Below are 20,135 nucleotides of genomic sequence, written 5' to 3' on the forward strand. Positions count from 1 at the left end.
AAGAAACATCCATGTGATAGTGGAAAATCAATCGGCCACCTCCTGCATGCCCCCATGGGGGATCAAGCCCAAAGCTGGGGTTATGCCCCTACCAGGAATTGAACTGGCAACCTTTCCATGCACGAACTATACCCAGCCAACTGGGCCACAGTGGCCAGCGCTCTTCCCATTTTTTTTTTTTATTCAGAAAATGAATAAAACCATATGTCAAACCATAGCATTTGTGCATACTCTATGATGGCACCTATTACATTTTATTCTAATGATTTGTGTCTGTCTTTCTCATTAGCCTGTGGTCTTTTTGAGGGCAGGAACTTTATCTGTGTATACCAATAACTCTCATAGTGTGTGGGACATTGTTGGGGCTAAATAATGTTAATTCAGTGAATGAATTAATGAAAGACTAATTTAATGATTAGGTACCCATTCTCTTATTTTGCCTCTTTGTTGATCTTGGCAGCCCCTAGTCCCTCCATTCTGACCTTAGGAAGTATTTTAAGACATGAAGTTCACTTTAATAAGACTGTGTGTGTGTGTGTCCCTATTTTGAGATAACTGGATTGCCCCCCTTTTCCAAAGTCTATGTTGGTGAACTCCCTTTTCCATTTCCTTGGAGTCACCAAGCCAACATGTCCTGCTCTGCCCCTTACTTCCACACCCTGTGACGTCATGAGGTTCTGCTATGCCAGGAATGTTACTGGGCAAGAGTGGCTCCATGACTCAGAGCACATCAGCAATTGAGTGGGAGTGGGAGCAGAGACAATGTTTAGGGAAAAAAGATGGGAGGCACCACCAGCCAAACTTTTTAAATTTTACCTTTATCCATTCATATACTCAGGAGGCAGTTACTCTGTGCCAGGCACAATTCTAGATCCTTGAGATATAAAAATGGATAAGATGTAATCTTTGCCCTATATGTTCACAGTCTTATGAGGGAGATAAGTAAACACACTGACATAATACAAGTAGCCATTTTTGGTCCATAAAAGAGAAACAAAGACCCGAAAGAAGCTGCAAAATGCAGATCTCTTCTTTTGGGATGATTCATAGATCAAATCCCAAGGAGAAAACCCCCTGTTTGACCTACCGCCATAGTGAGTCCATTATTGGTCTATTTCCAGTTTTCAAATCAGAAACAACTTTACCTCTACAGCTGATTTCTTTCTTTTTTTAACTTTTAAAACATTTATTGCTTTTTAGAGAGAGAGAGAGAGAAGAAGGGGGAGAGAGAGAAACATCGATTTGTTTCACCTATTTGTGCATTCATTGGTTGATTCTTGTATGTGTTCGGTCAGGTGATGGAACCCCAAACCTTGGTGTGTCAGGATTTGCTCTAACCAACCGAGTACCCAGCCAGGACTCTACAGCTGATTTCTAAAATAACTCAGGAAATGGTAGCAACTCCATGACTTTTATAGAAACAAAAGTAATTTATTCAACAAATATTTATTGAATATCTATGAGCCAAATCCTATGCTAGACAGTGTAGGCCCACCTGTCTAGTTTTTGTACTATTTAGTTTGGTGGAGGGGGGGTGTAGGTATAGGCAATCATAAAATACTTCAATGCTACACAATTCCATTGCTATGGAATTACAAATACAATCCGATCATTGGAAGTTGGTCTACCCTTCACTACCCAAAGGAGAATGAATAATCCAGCAGGTGGCAGCAGGGAATCTTAATGAGGGAAAGGTAGAAGGCAGTAGTCAGTGTCTCTAGGGCTATTTTCTGGCCAGTGAGGTCCTAGGTTCCTTTTTGAGGACCCAGAAAGAATCGGTAGAGAATAACCCGGCCATTTTTGGGGCTACCGAACCTAGGATTTTTTCCATTCCTCTTCACTTATTCATCCCACAAATAATTGTTGAGATCCTACTATGTACAGAGTCACATCACCTGAGTAGCTTGAGGATACATGAGTGAACCAAACACAGTGGTTGCTCTCCAGGAGGTCAGTCTCCCCAGGGAAAGAGGTCTTCAGAGTTCACAACCTCCACGGTACTTTGTTAAAAATGAGCAGGGTTAATACGAAGACTAGACTAGAATGGAGAACTTCTGTGTGTCTCCATGCCCTTTGGAATATAGATAACAGAGAGGATAAGGGCTTGGATCACGGGAAGACTATAATATGGTTTGATCACCTCCCTTTTTGACAGGTCTTCATTCACTTATAAGATATTTCCTGAATTCTGTCACTGTGCCCAGCATTTGGCTTGAGGCAAAATGTGGGTCTGTTTCAAATGTCACTCGGAGGAAGACAAAACATGCATGCACCTTAAACTAAATAGTAAACAAGGCAGTAGAGCCGGAAGGATACTTGGTGGCATGTGATGTTTTGCGAATTTGACTGCTTAAAGTCTCTCACTTGACACTAGCGAGTCTGTCGGGAATTCTTCTCTAAGCTGTAAAACTGAGAGGACCCGTCGAGCCAACTCCTAATGAGCATAGGCAGCGCAACCCAGTTCTTTAAAAGAGCCGAACGAACTTGACCCCAGCGAGCCACCATAGGGAGTGTCGGCCCGGCGTGGATTCGTTAGGCCGTGAGGGACCTGCATCATGTGACCAGGAACAGCCTCCCGATTGGCTTTGCTCCTCTCTGGGCTACTCCCCACCCCCATTGAGTGGGATGGAACGTGAGGTTGGGCGCATGCGCAGTGCCTGGATTCCGCTGGCTGCCGGGAGTGGAACGGTGGGGTTGGCGATAAACAGGCTGTGGCTAGGAGTAGGGGGAGGGGGCGTTCGCTCTGCCGGGACTCCTCACGCCCCCTTGTTGCTTTAGGTGTGGTTTGGTGCGGACGCGGGGTCCCGGCAGCCAGCTGGAGCCTATTCCCTTGTGAAAGGGAAAAGCAGCTCCCGCGGAAAGCGGTTCAAGTTGCAGGGAGGGTACGAGACGTGGATTGTCCCCATGCCAGACAAGTGGTGCGGCCCTGAGCTGGTCCCGGAGCCTGCCCGGCGTGTCTGAGAAAGGCCTCGGAGGGGCGGGAAGGTGGCTGTCGGAACGCAGTTTTTGTGAAGACGGGAAGAGTCGACTCGGAGAAGAGGAAGAGCCGGATTGAAAGGGAGTGAGGCCACTGAGGGGGAGGGGGCTGCCAAGATGGCGTCGGCCTCTGGGCCGTCGGCGGCCGGGTTTTCATCCGTGGATCCCGGGGGTCCTTCCTGCACCTCGTCCTCAGGTAATCAGGGCGGGGCGTGGACGGGGGGCTGATGACGGCCGTGCGGTGGGAGCAAGAGCGAGACCTGGGAGGGCACCTGTAGCTGGGGAGGTCCGAGGTTGTCGGTAAGGAAAACAGGGTTCTGAATAGGCTTTCCGAGTGGGCAGGGGGTTCTGAGGAAAAGATGGTTTAACTGAGGAAAGGGGAGCGATCAAAAACGTTGTCTGTCTTGGAGGAGGCCGAGTTGAGGACTTGAAAGAAGTAGGGTCAGGAGGGGTGGAGGTGGACAGTGGGGATAGGAGGGGAACAGCAGGGAAATCGAAGGGAGTAGAGAAAAGTAAAGTGGATGGAGGCCTTACAGATAGGAATTACTTAGTGTGAGAGGCAGGTAGAATCCCAGTTGGTTCTGGAGTTAATTGAAAATGTAGAAGAGAAGCCTTGGAATTGAAGAGTGATGGGGTGCTTCCGATCGCTGGGGGTTGAGGGAATTGGGAGTTTTGTTGGGGGTGGGAGTTGATGGAAACGTCTTTTTCCCTGGAGACTCCCCCTAAAGCGTCATTCCTTCTCACTGCGTGCCCCCGCCCTCTCCTCTCCCCTCCGCCTCCCCCGCGGGCGCTCGCACAGACACATTTTATCAAACATCCTCCCTTGATGACTCCTAGCTCTAGAGTGACCAACTTCGGGAAGGAATGGGCAGTATTGAAAGAAGACTGAAGAATGTGGAAAATTAGGGTTAAAATACCCAAAAAATAGATGGAGAAGGTGGAGTGATGACGTCTGGAGTTGCAGTGGAGGCTGAGAGGGGTGATGTTGGTAATGAGGGGGGAGGCTCTGGGTGCTGGGGGGACGTTGCATAATAGGAAATGGACTGGAAGAATGCTTAGGTGGCATCAGGAAAGCGGCCCTTGGAGAAGAGAGCCAGGCATGTAGCTCAGAGCAGGGAGCAGCTATTGAAGATGGAGAAAAGCTACAGATGGTGTGTGGGAGGGAAAATGGGTGGTGGTGTCGTGTGTGTGTGTGGGGAGCTTGAGTCAGAAACTGCTCTAGAGCTTCCATCAGAAACGTCTGCTGTTCCGCAGTGACTGTTGCCTCCGCGCTGAACTGGATGGGCTACCAGAGGTTGGATGCTTTACTTGCGCTGCTGACGTTTCCTTAGATCTGAGATTGAGTTCTTGCCATTTTGAAATGGCTAAGTAGAGGGTTCCACCTTTCATATTCCAGCTCAGTTGAGTTAATACTGGTCACAAATATCTTCTTCATAAGCTGCAGTTTTATTTATGTACATCTATTTTTAGTTTCTTGAGAGGTAATTTTTGCCTTTCTTGTAAAAGCATTAGAGAGCCAAAGCAACTCATGTTGCATCTAAGTGTGAAGAAGGATAAAGTAAAAATGACAGGTTTTTTAATATATATATATATATATATAGTAGGCCCTTAATTTAAAACCTCTTTTCCCCCTTCAATCCAAGAAAGAAGAATGGTCATGTGTGGTCCTTAAACTTCTTACCTATTAAGTCAGGTATTTTCTTTTTTAGAAACTGGGTTAATTTTTTTTTAACCAGGTTAATCTTAAAAGCCATGTGTTTATATTCCAGAATCTGACTCAGCCTCCAGCTCAGGGAAGTATTGGCCAGGTGGACAGATGTAGGAGTAAAAGGAAGTATTTCTTTGTCTCTTACTGATACATCTTCCTCCTCTTCCATCTCTACAACTTCAGATAGTCCTGTCTTTTTAATTTATTGTTTATTTACTTAGTCATTGATTTTAGAGAGAGCGAGGAAGGGAGAAAGAGAGAAAAACATCAATTTGTTGTTTCACTTATTTATACAGTCATTGGTTGATTCGTGTGTGTACCCTGCCACGAATCAAACCCACAACCTTGGCATATCGGGATGGCACTCTACCTGGCCAGGGCAGTCCTGTCTTTTTTAGATGTCACTATTTGATATGTTTGTATGTTTTTTTGCCAGATCCTAAGGCTTGCAGTTAGTAATTCAGATCGTATAAATGTTTTTTCCTATTGTGCTTTCACCAGAAAGTCAAATACTAGGTTTCAAAACCTTGACTACTATGTTGATATCTGAAGTCAAGGTGTAAATATGTCCAAAATAAATAACTTTAGAGTCCTTTTTTGTATTTTCATTTTTTACACCCACCTTCTCTGCTTCTTTGGCAAATATTGAAACAGTTGGATTAAGAAATTAAGAAAAATTCTGTTCATAAACATTCTTTTTTTTAAAATAATTTTTATTGATTTCAGAGAGGAAGGGAGAGAGAGATAGAAACATCAATGATGAGAGAGAATCATTGATCGGCTGCTTGCACGTCCTCTACTGGGGATTGAGCCTGCAATCTGGGCAAGTGTCCTTGGCTGGAATCGAACCCGGGACCCTTCAGTCCGCAGGCGGGTGCTCTATCCACTGAGCCAAACCAGCTAGGGCGCATAAACATTCTTGAAAACATTATGGGTTATTGTGTGCAAATTCGCAATGTTGACTTTTTGTTCTGCAACATTGCCTTTTGTGTATCTGCATTTTCACTTAGGTTTGGGCTTAGCAAATTTAATGTAATACAATATTTCATTTTAAGGATATGTTTTTGAAAAGTATAGGATGTTTGATTTTTTTTTTTAATATATTTTATTGATTTTTTTTTTTAAATATGTTCTATTGATTTTCTACTGAGAGGAAGGGAGAGGGATAGAGAGTTAGAAACATCGATGAGAGAGAAACACGGATCAGCCGCCTCCTGCACGCCCCCCACTGGGGATGTGCCCGCAACCAAGGTACATGCCCTTGACTGGAATCGAACCTGGGACCCTTGAGTCCGCAGGCCGACCCTCTATCCACTGAGCCAAACCGGTTAGGGCAAATATATTTTATTGATTTTTTTTACAGAGAGGAAGGGAGAGGGATAGACAGAAACATCAATGAGAGAGAGACATCGATCCTGCACACCCCCTACTGGTGATGTGCCCGAAACCAAGGCACATGCCCTTGACTGGAATCGAACCCGGGACCCTTCAGTCCACAGGCCAACTCTCTATCCACTGAGCCAAACCGGTCGGATGTTTGATTCTGATGCAAAAGAGGCTATAAGAATCAGTTTTATTTGTGATTAGAGGATAGTGGTGTTCTGGATGGTACCTGGAGAAATATAGGACATTGGCAGGAATAAGTGATGGTTTATGATTTCCTAAATTGTTAAAAGCTGGAAATTCAAAGGAAGGATGTGTGTGTGTGTGTGTGTGTGTGTGTGTTAACATCCTAAAACCAATTTATTTTTCTAGATGCTTAGCTGAATTCACTTAAATTTTGGTGAAATTCTGAATTCTAAAACTAAAAGTAAGATTGCCTGGCAATGTTGAAAATGGATACAAAATAAGAATGTCAGGATTCAGGGCAGAATGATGTTTTAAATAAGCCACTCATAACCGTTGGAGGCTCAAAATCTGATGGCATTCAAATTAGGAAGGACAGGTGATTTAAAACAGTTGTTCCCTGCCAGTATTAACCCCTGTCTTGATTATTTTGCCATTAAGTCAGAGCTGGTCTTTTATGCAGACAAGTAAAATGCCAAGGGTAGAGCAAACCATATGCTCTGGGTGATGTTTGACATCTTTTCCCATTGGTGTAATTACCATGTTTGGATTTTGGGGGAAGCAGTTATAAATGAATATCAGCTTGCAGTAGCCATCAGCGTATTCTTGCTCTTAAACTTTGATTGTTAATAAAAGGTGATGCCGTTTGCCATCTAGTGTCAGCTGTTTGGAGAGTAAAAGAAATTTATTCCTTCTCTTCCTTTGTCCCCATACTCATTTGGACGGTGGTGGCACCACTTAAAAAATAAAATCAGCCCTGATAAAGTGCTGTTGACAGTGTGACCATCTAATTTGACCAGTCCATCAAAAACTTGAAATTCAGCCACTGAGTCCCCTTTTTACCGCCATGAAGGCAGTAAAGTATTTCTGTTTTTGAGAATTGATTTGAAGTCAGTGGAGGAGTTAGAAAGTAAAGTTAGAATGCTAAGGTGTACACAGCACCCCTGAAATAAGAGCTGTGTGATAAAATCACGTGACTCTCCAAGAAAAATAACTTGAAACCTTAGAAGATCATGAACTTCTAATTCCTTTTGATTCACACCAGAACATTTCTGAAATTATCATCCTTATGATTTTATCATAAGCACAATGATTTGGAGATAACTTTACAGCTTCTTTCCTGACTTTTTCTTAACTACTGAGGGAAACCTCAGAGGACACGGGATTGAAGCATTTTTTTTAAAAATATATTTTATTGATTTTTTACAGAGGACAGGAAAGGGACAGAGTTAGAAACATCGATGAGAGAGAAACATCGATCAGCTGCCTCCTGCACACTCCCCATTGGGAATGTGCCTGCAACCAAGGTACATGCCCTTGACCGGAATCGAACCTGGGCCCTTTTGAGTCCGCAGGCCGATGCTCTATCCACTGAGCCAAACCGGTCAGGCAGGATTGAAGCATTTTTGCCTAGGACCTTGGTTCTGGTGAGTTTGTTCTTCCTAAGCAGGGCCCCACCAGTAAATTATGCTGTAATCTGATAACTCCAGATGGTAGGGATTTTTGTTGAGGGTTTTTTGTCTGTTTTCTTTGTATACAGTGTTAAGCTCTTTGTAGGCTGATCCCTTTCCCTTCATTTCTTCTATACTGGTGAAAAGTAATGCAACTTAAACCAGTTTACAGGAGTGAGTAAACGGAAATTTGGGAATGTAAAGATAGAACAGACTGTCATGTAGTCAGAATATCTCTAAGTTCTATTCGGTTGATATTTTATAAGGAGGAAGAGATTTTTCTGTTTGCTTGCTTTTTAGGGGGTTTTGACCACCCTATGCCCTCCTTTTTTCTTTTGTCCCCTTGATAGATTCTGATATCAGAATGTCATTGTTTTGTGTCTTTTTTTTTTTTTTTTTTTTTTGTGTCCTCACCCAAGAACATATTGATTTTTAGAGAGGAGGGAGTAAGAGAGAGAGAGAGAGAGAAACATTGATGTGAGATGTTGCCTCCCCCATGTACCCCGACTGGGCCAGAGACCTGGGTGGAGGATTTAGCCTGCAACCTCAGCATGTGCCCTGACGCAGGAATTGAACCTGCAACCTTTTGGTGTATGGTACACAGATGAGTCACGTGGCCAGGGCGGAATGTCATTGCTTTTGATCAGTTATTTATTTCTGCCATGGTTGCTTAAACTTTTGAATATCAAAATAGTATGTTTGCTTGTTACTTTCTGTGTGCTGTTCTGGGTTGATATAAAACCCTTCTGATTAATAACTTTGCTTAGATATGTGCTAGCTACTAGCTATTACATAAAGCCTGTTTTCCTTTGATAATGGAAGCTATAGCCTGTGAAGTGAACAACAGAGATAACATTAGGTCAAAGACAGAACTGGAGAGAAGGAAGGTGGTTATTTTATCATTTAAGCTTTGTATTTCCTAAGATTTGGGGATATTCTTACTTGACATAAAGAAAGCAACAAGACCAAAGTTGTCATTCTCTTTTCTCTTCTTTTTACTGGACATATTTTCTTGATCAAGGATAAAAGTATACTTCAGGAAGTATGCTATTTTCTGATAGCCTGGCAGAGGAATCTCTGTTTCTCTCTGTTCCAAACATCAGCGAAACATTCAGTCTCAGAGTGTTGACTGATGGTGTTTCCTAAAGAAAACCCCTTCCTAGCCCATTTCCCCTATTGCACTTCACTTCTCCACTCTTTACTATGAAAAGAGAGCATTGTTTAGTTTCTACATATGTGTTCATATCTCTTATGAGCTTCTTACTGTTTTCTTTTTTTTAAATATATTTTTATTGATTTCAGAGAGGAAAGGAGAAGGGGGAGAGAGAGAGAAACATCAATTTTTTGAGAGAGAATCATGGATCAGCTGCCTCCTGCATGCCCCACACTGGGGATCGAGCCCGCAACCTGGGCATGTGCCCTTGACTGAATTGAACCTGGGACCCTTCAGTCCACAGGCCGACACTCTATCCACTGAGCCGAACTGGCTAGGGCCTTATTGTTTCTTTAACTGTTTTCTGGTGAAGTGAACTTACTTTCTCAGCCCCTCCATATTTTTAAACTTTTTCTTCAATCATTTTTCTTCTGTGAAATTTCGCTTTGTTCATTTGTAATGACTGTATACAATATGTATTAATTGATAAACATCTGATTCTTAGAAAGTCTCCTTATTGCTGGAATCTGAGGAAGATTTTGGCAAAAAGAGAGGAAGGCAGGTTCCTAGTAAATAGTTCAATACGTTATTATTTGCCTTATATTTTTCTTTTTTTGTTGTTAATCCTCACCTGAGGATATTTTTTACTTTTTAAAAAATATATTGTTACTGATTTCAGAGAGGAAGGGGAGAAGGAGAGATAGAAACATCAATGATGAGAGAAAATCATTGATCAGCTGCCTCCTGCACACCCCACATTGGGGATCAAGCGCTCAACCCGGGCATGTGCCCTGATCGGGAATCGAACCGTGACCTCCTGTATCATAGGTTGACACTCAACCACTAAGCCCTGCCCAGGCAGGGATCAAATACTTGATCCTTCTCGAGCCTGCGGTGTGCAGACCAATGCTGTAAATACTGAGCCACACTGGCCAGGGCAATATGGAATTAATCCAGAATAAACACTGCCCCAAAGGTGCAGTGATGTTGATTAGGCTAAAGCAGCGGTTCTCAACCTGTGGGTTGCGACCCCTTTGGCAGTCGAACGACCCTTTCACAGGGGTCGCCTAAGACCATCCTGCATATCAGATATTTACATTACAATTCATAACAATAGCAACATTACAGTTATGAAGTAGCAACGAAAATAATTTTATGGTTGGGGGTCACCACAACATGAGGAACTGTATTAAAGGGTCGCGGCATTAGGAAGGTTGAGAACCACTGTTTTAGACAATTTCTGAGTATTTTCATTTGGAGAATACATTGTGTCTCCCACTTGCTAGACTATACAGTAGTATAAATGGCTTGCAGTATTTCAAGTTAAGAGGACCAGAGAGATTGCTTCAGATAGTCCAGCAGACAAGTTGGCTGATTGTGTGTGTGTATCTCTCAATCTTATCAACCAAGACATCCCCTAAGAGTTAACATTTTGCTTCTGAAAAGCCTGCTTGTCTCTTTGTGCTCTATGTAGAAATTATTCACATATTTCTGTAGTAGTATTGGTAGGTCATTGAGTTGGGTGTCTGGGACTGCTTCTCTATGACCTGTTCAGGCACAATTCCAGTTGTCTGAGGAATGCACATCCGGCCAGCCTATAGTGTCCCCAAATTATATGTGTACTTCAAACACTGAAGTCACTCACATGCTGCCTCTTCGTTTCTCATCTGGGGATGATGTCATCTCATCTCCGACGGGGATGTTTCTGCTCTGAAAGTGCTGGGAGAGGCTCTGGGATTAAGGCCAACTCTGTTTTGTTCCACACACCGGGTGGTAGCTCTCTTTTTGGAGCTGTTTCCTATCTGAAAATACCTTTGTGTCAATGATCTCTCATTCCCCACTCATTCTTCCCTCTGAAGTTTGCCTTTTTCACATTTTGCAGAATCATATTGATGGTTTTTCTCTTCCTCTACATTTTGGATCTTAGTATCCGGTGGTTTAGTAGTAGCAAGCAAATTTATGGAGAGCCACAGTGATGTTTTAACTAGTGACTAGAAACTAGGCCCTACAGTACCTTTTCACCATAAACACAATTTAGGGTTAGGCCAAGGACCAACGTGGAGTGTTTCCTTAAGTCTAGTCCAGGGTTACTCAGAAAAATATTCTGACGTGATGTGATGATTCACCTCTGTATTTTAGCAAGAATTATTGGTTTCCACTTTGGCACTTGACTGGTCCAGCTGTTTTGAAATTATTTTAGTAACAGTAAAGATTTCCCAGCTTATTTTCATAATTTAGAGGCTAGATCTTTGATATTTTTCAAGTCTTGTCATCCAGGAGATGTGCTGAAATCAGGTATCCCTGTTTTATAGGAGAAATGATATTCTGAAGGATATAAAAAATAAACTTCAGAAGGAGCCTCATATATGCTGATACGGGTTTGTTTCAGGTTGAATAGGCATCTCAAAGTAATATGTAGTGGAGAAAGTGAGTATATAGGAGTCATGCTTTTTAAAAAATCCTCACCCAAGGATATGTTCATTGATCGTTAGAGAGGGGAGAAAAGGGAGAGAGGGAGGGAGGGGGTAGAAAGAGAGAGGGAGAGAAACATCAAACATCAGTCAGTTGCCTCCCATATGCTTCCCAACTGGGGATCAAACCCGCAACCTAGGTATGTGCCCTGACCAGGAGTCAAACCTGCAACCTTTCAGTGTATGGAGGATGCTGCAACCACCTGAGCTATACCGGCCAGGGCTAGGAGTCATGCTTTTAAGAAGAAAAAAATTTGCCCTAACCAGTTTGGCTCAGTGGATAGAGCGTCAGCCTGCAGACTCAAGGGTCCCAGGTTCGATTCTGGTCAAGGGCATGTACCTTGGTTGCGGTCACATCCCCAGTGGGGAGTGTGCAGGAGGCAGCTGATCGATGTTTCTCTCACATCAATGTTTCTAACTCCCTAACCCTCTCCCTTCCTCTCTGTAAAAAATCAATAAAATATATCTTAAAAAATATATTTTATTTTATTTTTTTCTAAAACGTTTATTGTCCTTTTAAAGAAAACATTTTTTTTTTTAAAGAAGTCATGCTTATTTGTAGCTTGGGATTGTTAGCAGCATTTGAGGTATTTTCTCTTCATCTTTTCCTTCTAGTCTGTCTCTGCAGCAGCATAATGTAATTGTAATGAGCTTGAGTTAATGTGTTGGGCAGGGAGTGATGTGAGTATGTGTGGGACTGGTGAGTTGTGATTTACTGGGAAAAATGGGTTATGAAGTAAAGAGAATTATAATAAAGCCACCTATATAGAAAATTTATATAGATGAGAAAATTTAAATTTACAAATTAACCTAACCCCACTATCCAAGATAGTCATATTTTAACATTTTGATCTATGCTCTTCTGGACCTTTTTTATGTATGTAAGTACATGTGAATTTTTAGATAAGTATGTTTTCAAAATATGGTACTATATAATTTTTTTTACCTTTTCCAACAACCTACTGTGACATCCTATCTATAAGTATACAATAAAATAATGGTTATATACTATTCCATTTTATGATTTCACCATAATTTATATCACCAATCCCCTGTTGTTCATTTAGAGTCTTTCCAATTATGGTATCTTTCCAGTTATAGTTATTATATACAGTGCTGCATTAGATATCTTTGTATATCCATCTTTGTCCACTTGATTGTTTCCTTAGGATAAATTCCCACATCTAGGTCAATTTATACATTTTTGTTTTTAAGACTATTTGCCTAGATATTGCCAGATTGCCCTCTAAGAATAAAAGGAAGATCCTCAAGTAAAATGTATGCATATTCTTTTGTTGTTGTTTCACCAGAGGATACTTTTTCCATTGATTTCTAGAGAAAGTGGAAAGGAGGTGGGAGGGAAGGAGGGAGGGAAAGAGAGAAAGAGAGAGAGACATCAAAGTGAGAGAGACACATCGATTGGTTGCCTCCCGCAGGTACCCCTACCAGGGCTGCGGAACCTGCAATGAGGTACGTGCCCTTGACTGGGACTTGAACCTGTGACCCTTTGGTTGGAGGGTTGATGCTCCAACCAGTGAGCAAAACAGCCAGGGCTACTATTCTTTCTTAAAAGATCAGAAGCCTGCATGCAAAAGACTTTTTTTTTTTTAAATATATTTTATTGATTTTTCACAGAGAGGATGGGAGAGGGATAGAGAGTTAGAAACATCGATGAGAGAGAAACATCGATCAGCTGCCTCCTGCACACCCCCCAATGGGGATGTGCCCGCAACCAAGGTACATGCCCCTAGCCGGAATCGAACCTGGGACCTTTCAGTCCGCAGGCCGACGCTCTATCCTCTGAGCCAAACCGGTCAGGGTGCAAAAGACTTTTTATACCTGAAAATTCGTTGCCAATCTGAAATCACTCCAGAGAGAAATTATTTGGGTTACAAGTTTTGTGACTACTCTTGGAATTTTTTTTTTGCCAGAACTTCTTTTTCTCTTGTTTTTTGGACATTTACCAGTACTTAGAACTACAAAAAAATCATCTCACATTTCACAGTATCGTGTTGGGGATCAGGCCAGATCCTGTTCATAATTTTAAACTTTAGAGTTTTCAGAAAGATATGCTTATTCTGCTGTAAGTAAGTACAATCCTAGAAATAAGTGATAACTTTCTGTTTTTCCTCATTTAGGTTTCAGCTGTCTGTGCTGTGGGGTCAAGAGTGAGAGAGGTAGATCTGATGTGTCTGTGCTGAAGAAGCATGAGCTCCGCAGTAACTAGCAGCCAGCGGCTCTTCCCATAACAGTTGCAGATTGTTTGTAGTGGTAGTGTGCATGGTCTTCTTCTGAGAAGGCTGTGGATTTCTTATTAAACATAATTTACTTGCCCTCTCCAAAAAAAGATGCTCTTAACAGAGAAATATATTTCTCACAGTTTCACGGTATAATATGAATCAGTCAACTCCCTAACTTTTTGTCTCCTTCAAAATCTTCCCATAACTTCATGTCCTTTTGTTTTAGTAAATGAGTCTCTTTTTTTTTCTTTAAAAAAAATTTTTTTTATTGATTTTAGAGAGGAAGGGGGAGAGATAGAGATAGATAGAAACACCAGTCATGAGAGAGAATCATTGATTGGCTGCCTTCTGCACGCCCCACACGGGATCAAGCCCGCAACTCCGCCCCTACTGGGAATCGAACTGTGACCTCCTGGTTCATAGGTCGACGCTCAACCACTGAGCCACACCGGCTGGGCAGTAAATGAGTCTCTCAATTCTTTTTCTTTCCCCTCTCTGCTGCACCTCTCCCCTGACTCTTCCTATCGTGTAGATGGGGTTTCATAATTCACAATGATAATAATTGCTTATATTTATAGAGTATATATTATATGTTAAGTGCTATACATGACTTATTTTAGTTCTCATAACAGCCCTATGAGGTACGTTATTATTTCTCCACTTTATAGATAGGGTAACCAAGGCCCAGAGAGTTTTAATAAAATGGTCCAAGGTTACCTAGTTAGTAAAGAATGGATCTCATATTCAAACCTAGCAAACCTAGGTGTTCAGATTTCAGAGCCCACAATCCTACCCACTACGCTATAATTGCTTCCTCGCTAATTTGAAAGTCTGTGTGCAAACTAACCTGACTTTAAACTAAATTAAATATTTGTTGTTGAATGAGTACTGACTGAACCAGTAGTCCTTAGTGAAGGAGAGACTAGTACAGAAGGGAACTTCTCCTTCTGACTTTAACTCTCCTTAAAAAAGCAACAAAATTCTGACCTGTTGCATAATATGTGGAGTTATTAATCATTCTTTCAGAAAATATTTTTTAAGTTTTAATGTGAATTCATGCCAAGGATTGGTAACTGATTCTACAGTAAAATTCCCAAGATCCCTGAAACTAAACAAACAAAAGAGTTTGCCTATCAGATGCCCTCTTTTTATCCATTGCAGATTCAGTAATCATAAGCTGAATGCTTTTAATCAGAGCAAGTCAAGGTCCCTCATGCACCAAGAGGAAAACTAGTCTGAAATAAAAGGAGCTTCCCCCTCTATCAAAGTTGTTGTGGTCTTACTGCAAAGACATACTTCCTGCTACTTAGTGAGGACCTTAATGTCTGTGACGCTGCTCTTTCAAGTATCAGACTTGAAAGACAGATTTGTTCCTAGACACTGGCATTGTGTGGTTCAGAACAAGGATAATCTCACTAAGAGAAGTGAGACCTATTTTTGCTGGTGACATTATGACTGTTACCAGAAGAACAGTGTTGTTATTGTTAACCTACTTGAGAAGAACTGAAGGAGGAGGACTCTGCTCTTAATCCTCTATCAGGGAATGTGAAAAATACATTTTCTTGTCCCAAGGGAAGGGGGTACCTCCAGGGAAGAAAATATATGTTCATCTTGTCCATTAGCAGTTTCGAGATGTGTTTGTTAGAGTGTTCTAGTTCTCTAGGTGCTTTCTTGTCCCTCCTAGACTCAAGATCACCAGGAAATGAAAACAAAAAGATGTTTAGGAAAAAGAGAGTTGATGGGGGTTAGGAATATGGATTCCAATTCTGGCCTGGTCACCAGCTTTGCTCTCTGATTTTGAGCACATCCTTATGCTCTGCTTTTATTAAAAAAAAATTAGACTAAAAATCATAAAGGCCCTTTCTGAATGATTTTTTTCTTAATATAAATGGTTATTGATGTGTTAGCTTGAAAGTGTACAGTAGCTTCACTTGAGGGCTGAAAAGCTAAGTTCTCAACTTATCCTATTTAAAAATCAACTTTCATTAACAGTTATAGATTTTAGCCAGACTGAACATACCCAGGCTAGAGTTAAAAAAAAATAAATCCCAAAAAATGGTTCTTTAGGTCTTTTTCATTTTCTTCTTTCTGTAGAGGAAGTAGGGCTTGAAATTACTATGATTAGCTCTATATCATCTATTGACCCACTCAAAAATAAGTTACTTGAACCATTATTATTTCTGATGAAGCCTGTTTGTCATGGCTTTATTTTTTTGCTTCCAGTAGAGCAACATTAGCTAGTTGTTTACAGTGCTTCTTGGTCCAGGGCCTGTTAATAAGGAGGAGTCTCATAGTCATGAAGGAAATAAACTATGGACATGAATTGGGAATTCTGTAAAATAAAAAAACAATTTCTGTTAGTGCTTCATCCTTGATGCTTACTTTTACTAGAGAAAACCTCTCAGAAAGAAGCCAGCTCAGATGAAGAAGCTTGATTATCTAGACTTGCTTTCTTTTCATCTATGGTATTTTTTCACTAAACTTTTAATTGTAAATTTTTTCAGACATACACAACGTATAGAGAATAGTGTGATGAACCACCATTACCCATCAGCTAGCTTCAACAGCAACATTTTGCCAAATTTGCATCTATTATTCTCCAGTCTTCCACCTCCACTCCCTGGGATTTTTTTTTAAAGCGAACTCAGTCTTCATGTGATTTCAGCCATAAATAGTTCAGAATGTATCTCTACAGATAAGGAATCTATTTTGAGGGGAGAGGGAGTTGTAATATTACCATGGTAGCAGTGTCACATCTTCAAAATTAAAAAAAGGTTATTTCTCCTCTCAGGGCCTCTGTATCAGAAATCTGTAGCTTATTTTCTAAACATCATCCAAACAACTTTTACACATTATATTTGATGGATACCTCTCTTAAGCTCTTAACTAAAAACAATTCCCACATCCTGTTGTATTATTTTGAGGGCCAAACAAGATATATGTCTGTAAACTTTTAAAGTGCTATAAAAATATACATTGTTTGGTCAGTGGAGAGAAATAGCCTTTCTAAAAATGTGTCAGCATTTCATTGTAGTCTTATAGTCACCATTAAGGTGAAGTAGGATAATATGGAGATGCCCAAGTGATGGAGAAAAGGTAGAAATATTATGAGCTCCTCCAGGTCAGGAACATAACTTCCAAGAGTACCTAGCATAATTCCTGACATATAACAGGTGACCAATAAGTAGTTGTTGAATAAGTGAATGGAGAGGAGCAGAAATAATTTTGCATCGAGCTGTGCTGAGATGTGTTAAAATTAAGCCAACGAGGAGAAGCTAGTGTAGAACCTTCTCGATAGCTTTTATAGCTAAGCTGTCAGCTTCTATAACCCACTGTTGGGTAATGTGCTCTCTTTCTTTCTTACAGCACATGCCACATTTCCTAGAGTGAGCTAATGATAATGTAGCCATATTGATAATAGTCCTCCAGAGTTTTGACTTAGAAGGGGAGAAGCAGGTTCCAAAATTACTCAGGAAAAAAGTTTTTCTTTGAGAAAAAGTTAATTTCAACATTGGAATTCTACTCTCCATTCAATTTCCCTACCCAAAAAGAGGATGATATATATGGATCATGGATAGGGATTATAAAGTGGTGCTATATCCTTATCAGAAAGTATTTTCCACAGAGATGCTAGAAAACAAACTTTCTTTTGAATAATATTTTAGTGTTATTCATAGGGATGAATCTCAGTGGTTGGCTGGCATTATTACCAAGCCGGTTACTGCCATGCTGAGTTGGTCTTTTACCTCTTTCTCTTTCCCCCCCGCCCCCACTTCTCAAAATCCCCTTCCCTCCCCGGCTCCCCCGCCCCCCCTTTCTTTCACTGCACGTAAAGAAGAGAGCTTGATTATGAGGTGAACAGGTACAGTGCTGGTGACTCTTTAGTCTCATGTACTTCCTCAGTGGACAATTTCTCATTGGCAGAGCTTTGGGCTATTTGGTCAATCCTTAGCGGATGGTACCTGGTTTCCTGAAATGTCACTCTGCTCTTCATTGGGTTTCTGAACCGCACTGGGTGTTTTACCAACACTGGCAAAATTCTCTAAGCATTTTTCTCTTTCCTTCCATTCATCTTTGGTAGGTTAGAGCTCTGATCTGTGCCCAAGGGGCAAAACTTAAGGCAAGAAAGAGAATGAGTCTTGGGTCCTGATTCTTCTCCTCCCTATTATTTATTCTATTATTTTTTAAACCCCAATATCTTTCTAACTGCTTCAGTTCTAGTGTACTTGGGTTAATCCCAGCTTTGCAGTTAGAGATAGCTAAGTAGTTGGCACCAAAATTCCATTGAGTGAAGTTCTCCCACCCTCGTTCTGCATACTTTGCAAGAGTTAGCAGCCCTAGAGCTATATGTTTGTGTCATAAAACCAGGAAAGTTAGCAAAGTAGAACTTTTGGAAGTTAGAAAGCCCCAAACTTAGACCCTGCCTTGAAATCATTTATCTGCTTTCCCCCCTCCATTATTTAACTTGTCCAATTACTCCTTGCATATTTTGTAGGTGAGACTGTCAAACTAGGACTAGATATTGGCTTTTCTTGGTTCTTCCAGATCCCTTCCAAACCCCTTCCTTGGGGGGAAAAGTGGGTCGGCCAGGTACCGATCAAGGAGTCCAGAATCAGTGTTTGTCTTCACAACTGAAAGTATACCGATTTCCTCATTGAGAATCACTGATTCCATAGTTATGTGTGTGTTCTTTCAGGAGGGTATGTTGGGATGGGGGGGAGTTGGGAGGAGCCAAGTACTTTGAAATGCTAATTAACATTTTATGATGTTCTAGGTAATTGAACATTAAACCTTACTGTGGACTCAACTTTGCTCTTGCATTAGAAATCACATCTGGCAACATATTTGTTTAGCACTTCATAGTCCATAAAGTACTTTGAATTTACCTTATCTAATCTTTATATAACCTAATTTAAGTTTCTTTTCTTTTAGTTAAACATAGAGAACAATTTGCCTGATATAACAAGGGTTTGAACCCAGGTCTTCGAATTTTTTAATAGTTCAGCATGTTGACTTGCTCTTGGCTAAAAGGTTGTAATATATAAAAACTTTGACTATTGTTTTTGTTGGCAGACACCTTAAATTTTGTAGTAAGTCAGTAGAGTTTTAATTATAAATCTGAGTCGTCCTGGCTTTTGCTTAGGGTTCCAGCCCTAATTTGCCTAATCTTTCACCCAGCTGAAGTCAGCATTATTGAAAATGAAGCATCCTACAAAAGATGTAGATTATTGGGCACTGATGTTTTTTCCTCCCATTTTTGGGGGGTTATTTTATGCAGTATGTCTCCTAACAGCTAAGTGACAGTTCCCTTGCCTCCTTTTTTGGAAGAGAAATGAAAACTATCGTGCTCTTCATTTTTTGCCACTCTGACTCACCATGAGGAAGGAAATTTTGCTGCTCTGCTTATTGTACCAGAAATACTTGGTCTATGCTACTAGGAGCTGTTCTAACCTCTCTGAGCCCAGCTATATTCTGAAATTCTCAAGGCGCTTGACCATTTGTCTTAAACAATTATAATTAGGGCTTTACCTGATTATCCTCGATCCCATGTGTCCCTGTTGCTGCCTCAACATTAATCTTTATATATGGACTGAAACTAGGGTCTTCCTACTCAGGTATTATGTTATTGAAGATTCATCCCATTTGGACTCCTCTTTTTAATTTTCTTTAATATGGCTAATCTTTATTCCTTTTGAATTCAGAGCTAGATTGATGTGATAATCAGTAATCTATGAAGACAAAGACCACCATTCTCCAATATGAAATGGGAAGGAAGGTTTGCCTTCCTGAGTGATGATGTATCTCTGATGTGATCATGGATGAAGGTTATGGGGATGGCAACCCCTGACGAATTGACTTAATCAGAATACATTTTTCTATAGATAATCTTTTGTCACTTTCTGAACATACTTATTCTTGAAATCTTTTCTAAAATTAAATGGATAAAAGTCATAAATAATAATGAGATTTAACTGCACACATGCCTGCACTGATTAAATAGTCAGTAAAACTTTAGTAAGTAAATGCCAACTAATTCCTGTTGAGTTTACAGCAGAAATGAAGATGAGGCTGTAGGGATGCAGAATCAGTTTCTGCTTGCACTGAATGCTTTTTCGTTATTTCGATTTTGCATTTTCTCATCCTTAGCCTCTTTCTTCTTCACAGATCAGCTCTTTCTGAAGAGCTGAAATAATTAAAGAGAAGTAAATCACCATAGATATGCTCTAAAAATTCTCACCCTTTTAGTTCTACAGGAAAAAAATATTAATCAAGCCCCAGACTTTCCAATTAGTTTTGGGTCTCTTATGCCCTTTCTCTTTCAGCCATGGTATCAAATGAGACCCTCTGACTCTGATGTATCAAGAACAGGTCTATTTCCCAGAGAAAATATGAACACTTGAGTAAGAAAAGGGACTAGAACAGGAATGGAATGTACTCAAGGGCTCTATGAATATTAGGGAGAACAAGGAAGGGACTTTTAAAATCTCTGTCCAAATGGTATCACAGAGCGAGAGGCTGGAGCTCATTGTTAGGTTTAATTTGATTCAGACGGATTGTTTCAGTGTGCAG

The 20,135-nt window shown here is 40.8% G+C and overlaps 1 protein-coding gene across 8 annotated transcripts in view; it reads left to right on the plus strand.

Moving 5' to 3' along the window:
• Nucleotides 1-2,646: 2,646 nt before the first annotated feature.
• The window catches only part of PIP5K1A (phosphatidylinositol-4-phosphate 5-kinase, type I, alpha), a 38,344-nt gene continuing 20,855 nt past the window's right edge, over nt 2,647-20,135 (plus strand). For 2 of the 8 annotated variants that reach the window (XM_014528632.1, XM_014528634.1), the window contains exons 1-2: nt 2,648-3,172; nt 13,464-13,502. In XM_014528632.1, the coding sequence (XP_014384118.1) occupies nt 3,094-3,172; nt 13,464-13,502 (118 nt within the window). In that variant the 5' untranslated portion in view covers nt 2,648-3,093. Of the gene's footprint in view, nt 3,173-3,813; nt 3,965-13,463; nt 13,503-20,135 lie in introns of those variants that run through there. The other 6 variants (XM_014528629.1, XM_014528633.1, XM_005880588.2 and 3 more) reach the window with 5 other exon arrangements.

The sequence above is a fragment of the Myotis brandtii genome, unplaced genomic scaffold (genome assembly GCF_000412655.1).
Source record: "Myotis brandtii unplaced genomic scaffold, ASM41265v1 scaffold643, whole genome shotgun sequence".
Taxonomy (NCBI): Eukaryota; Metazoa; Chordata; class Mammalia; order Chiroptera; family Vespertilionidae; genus Myotis; species Myotis brandtii.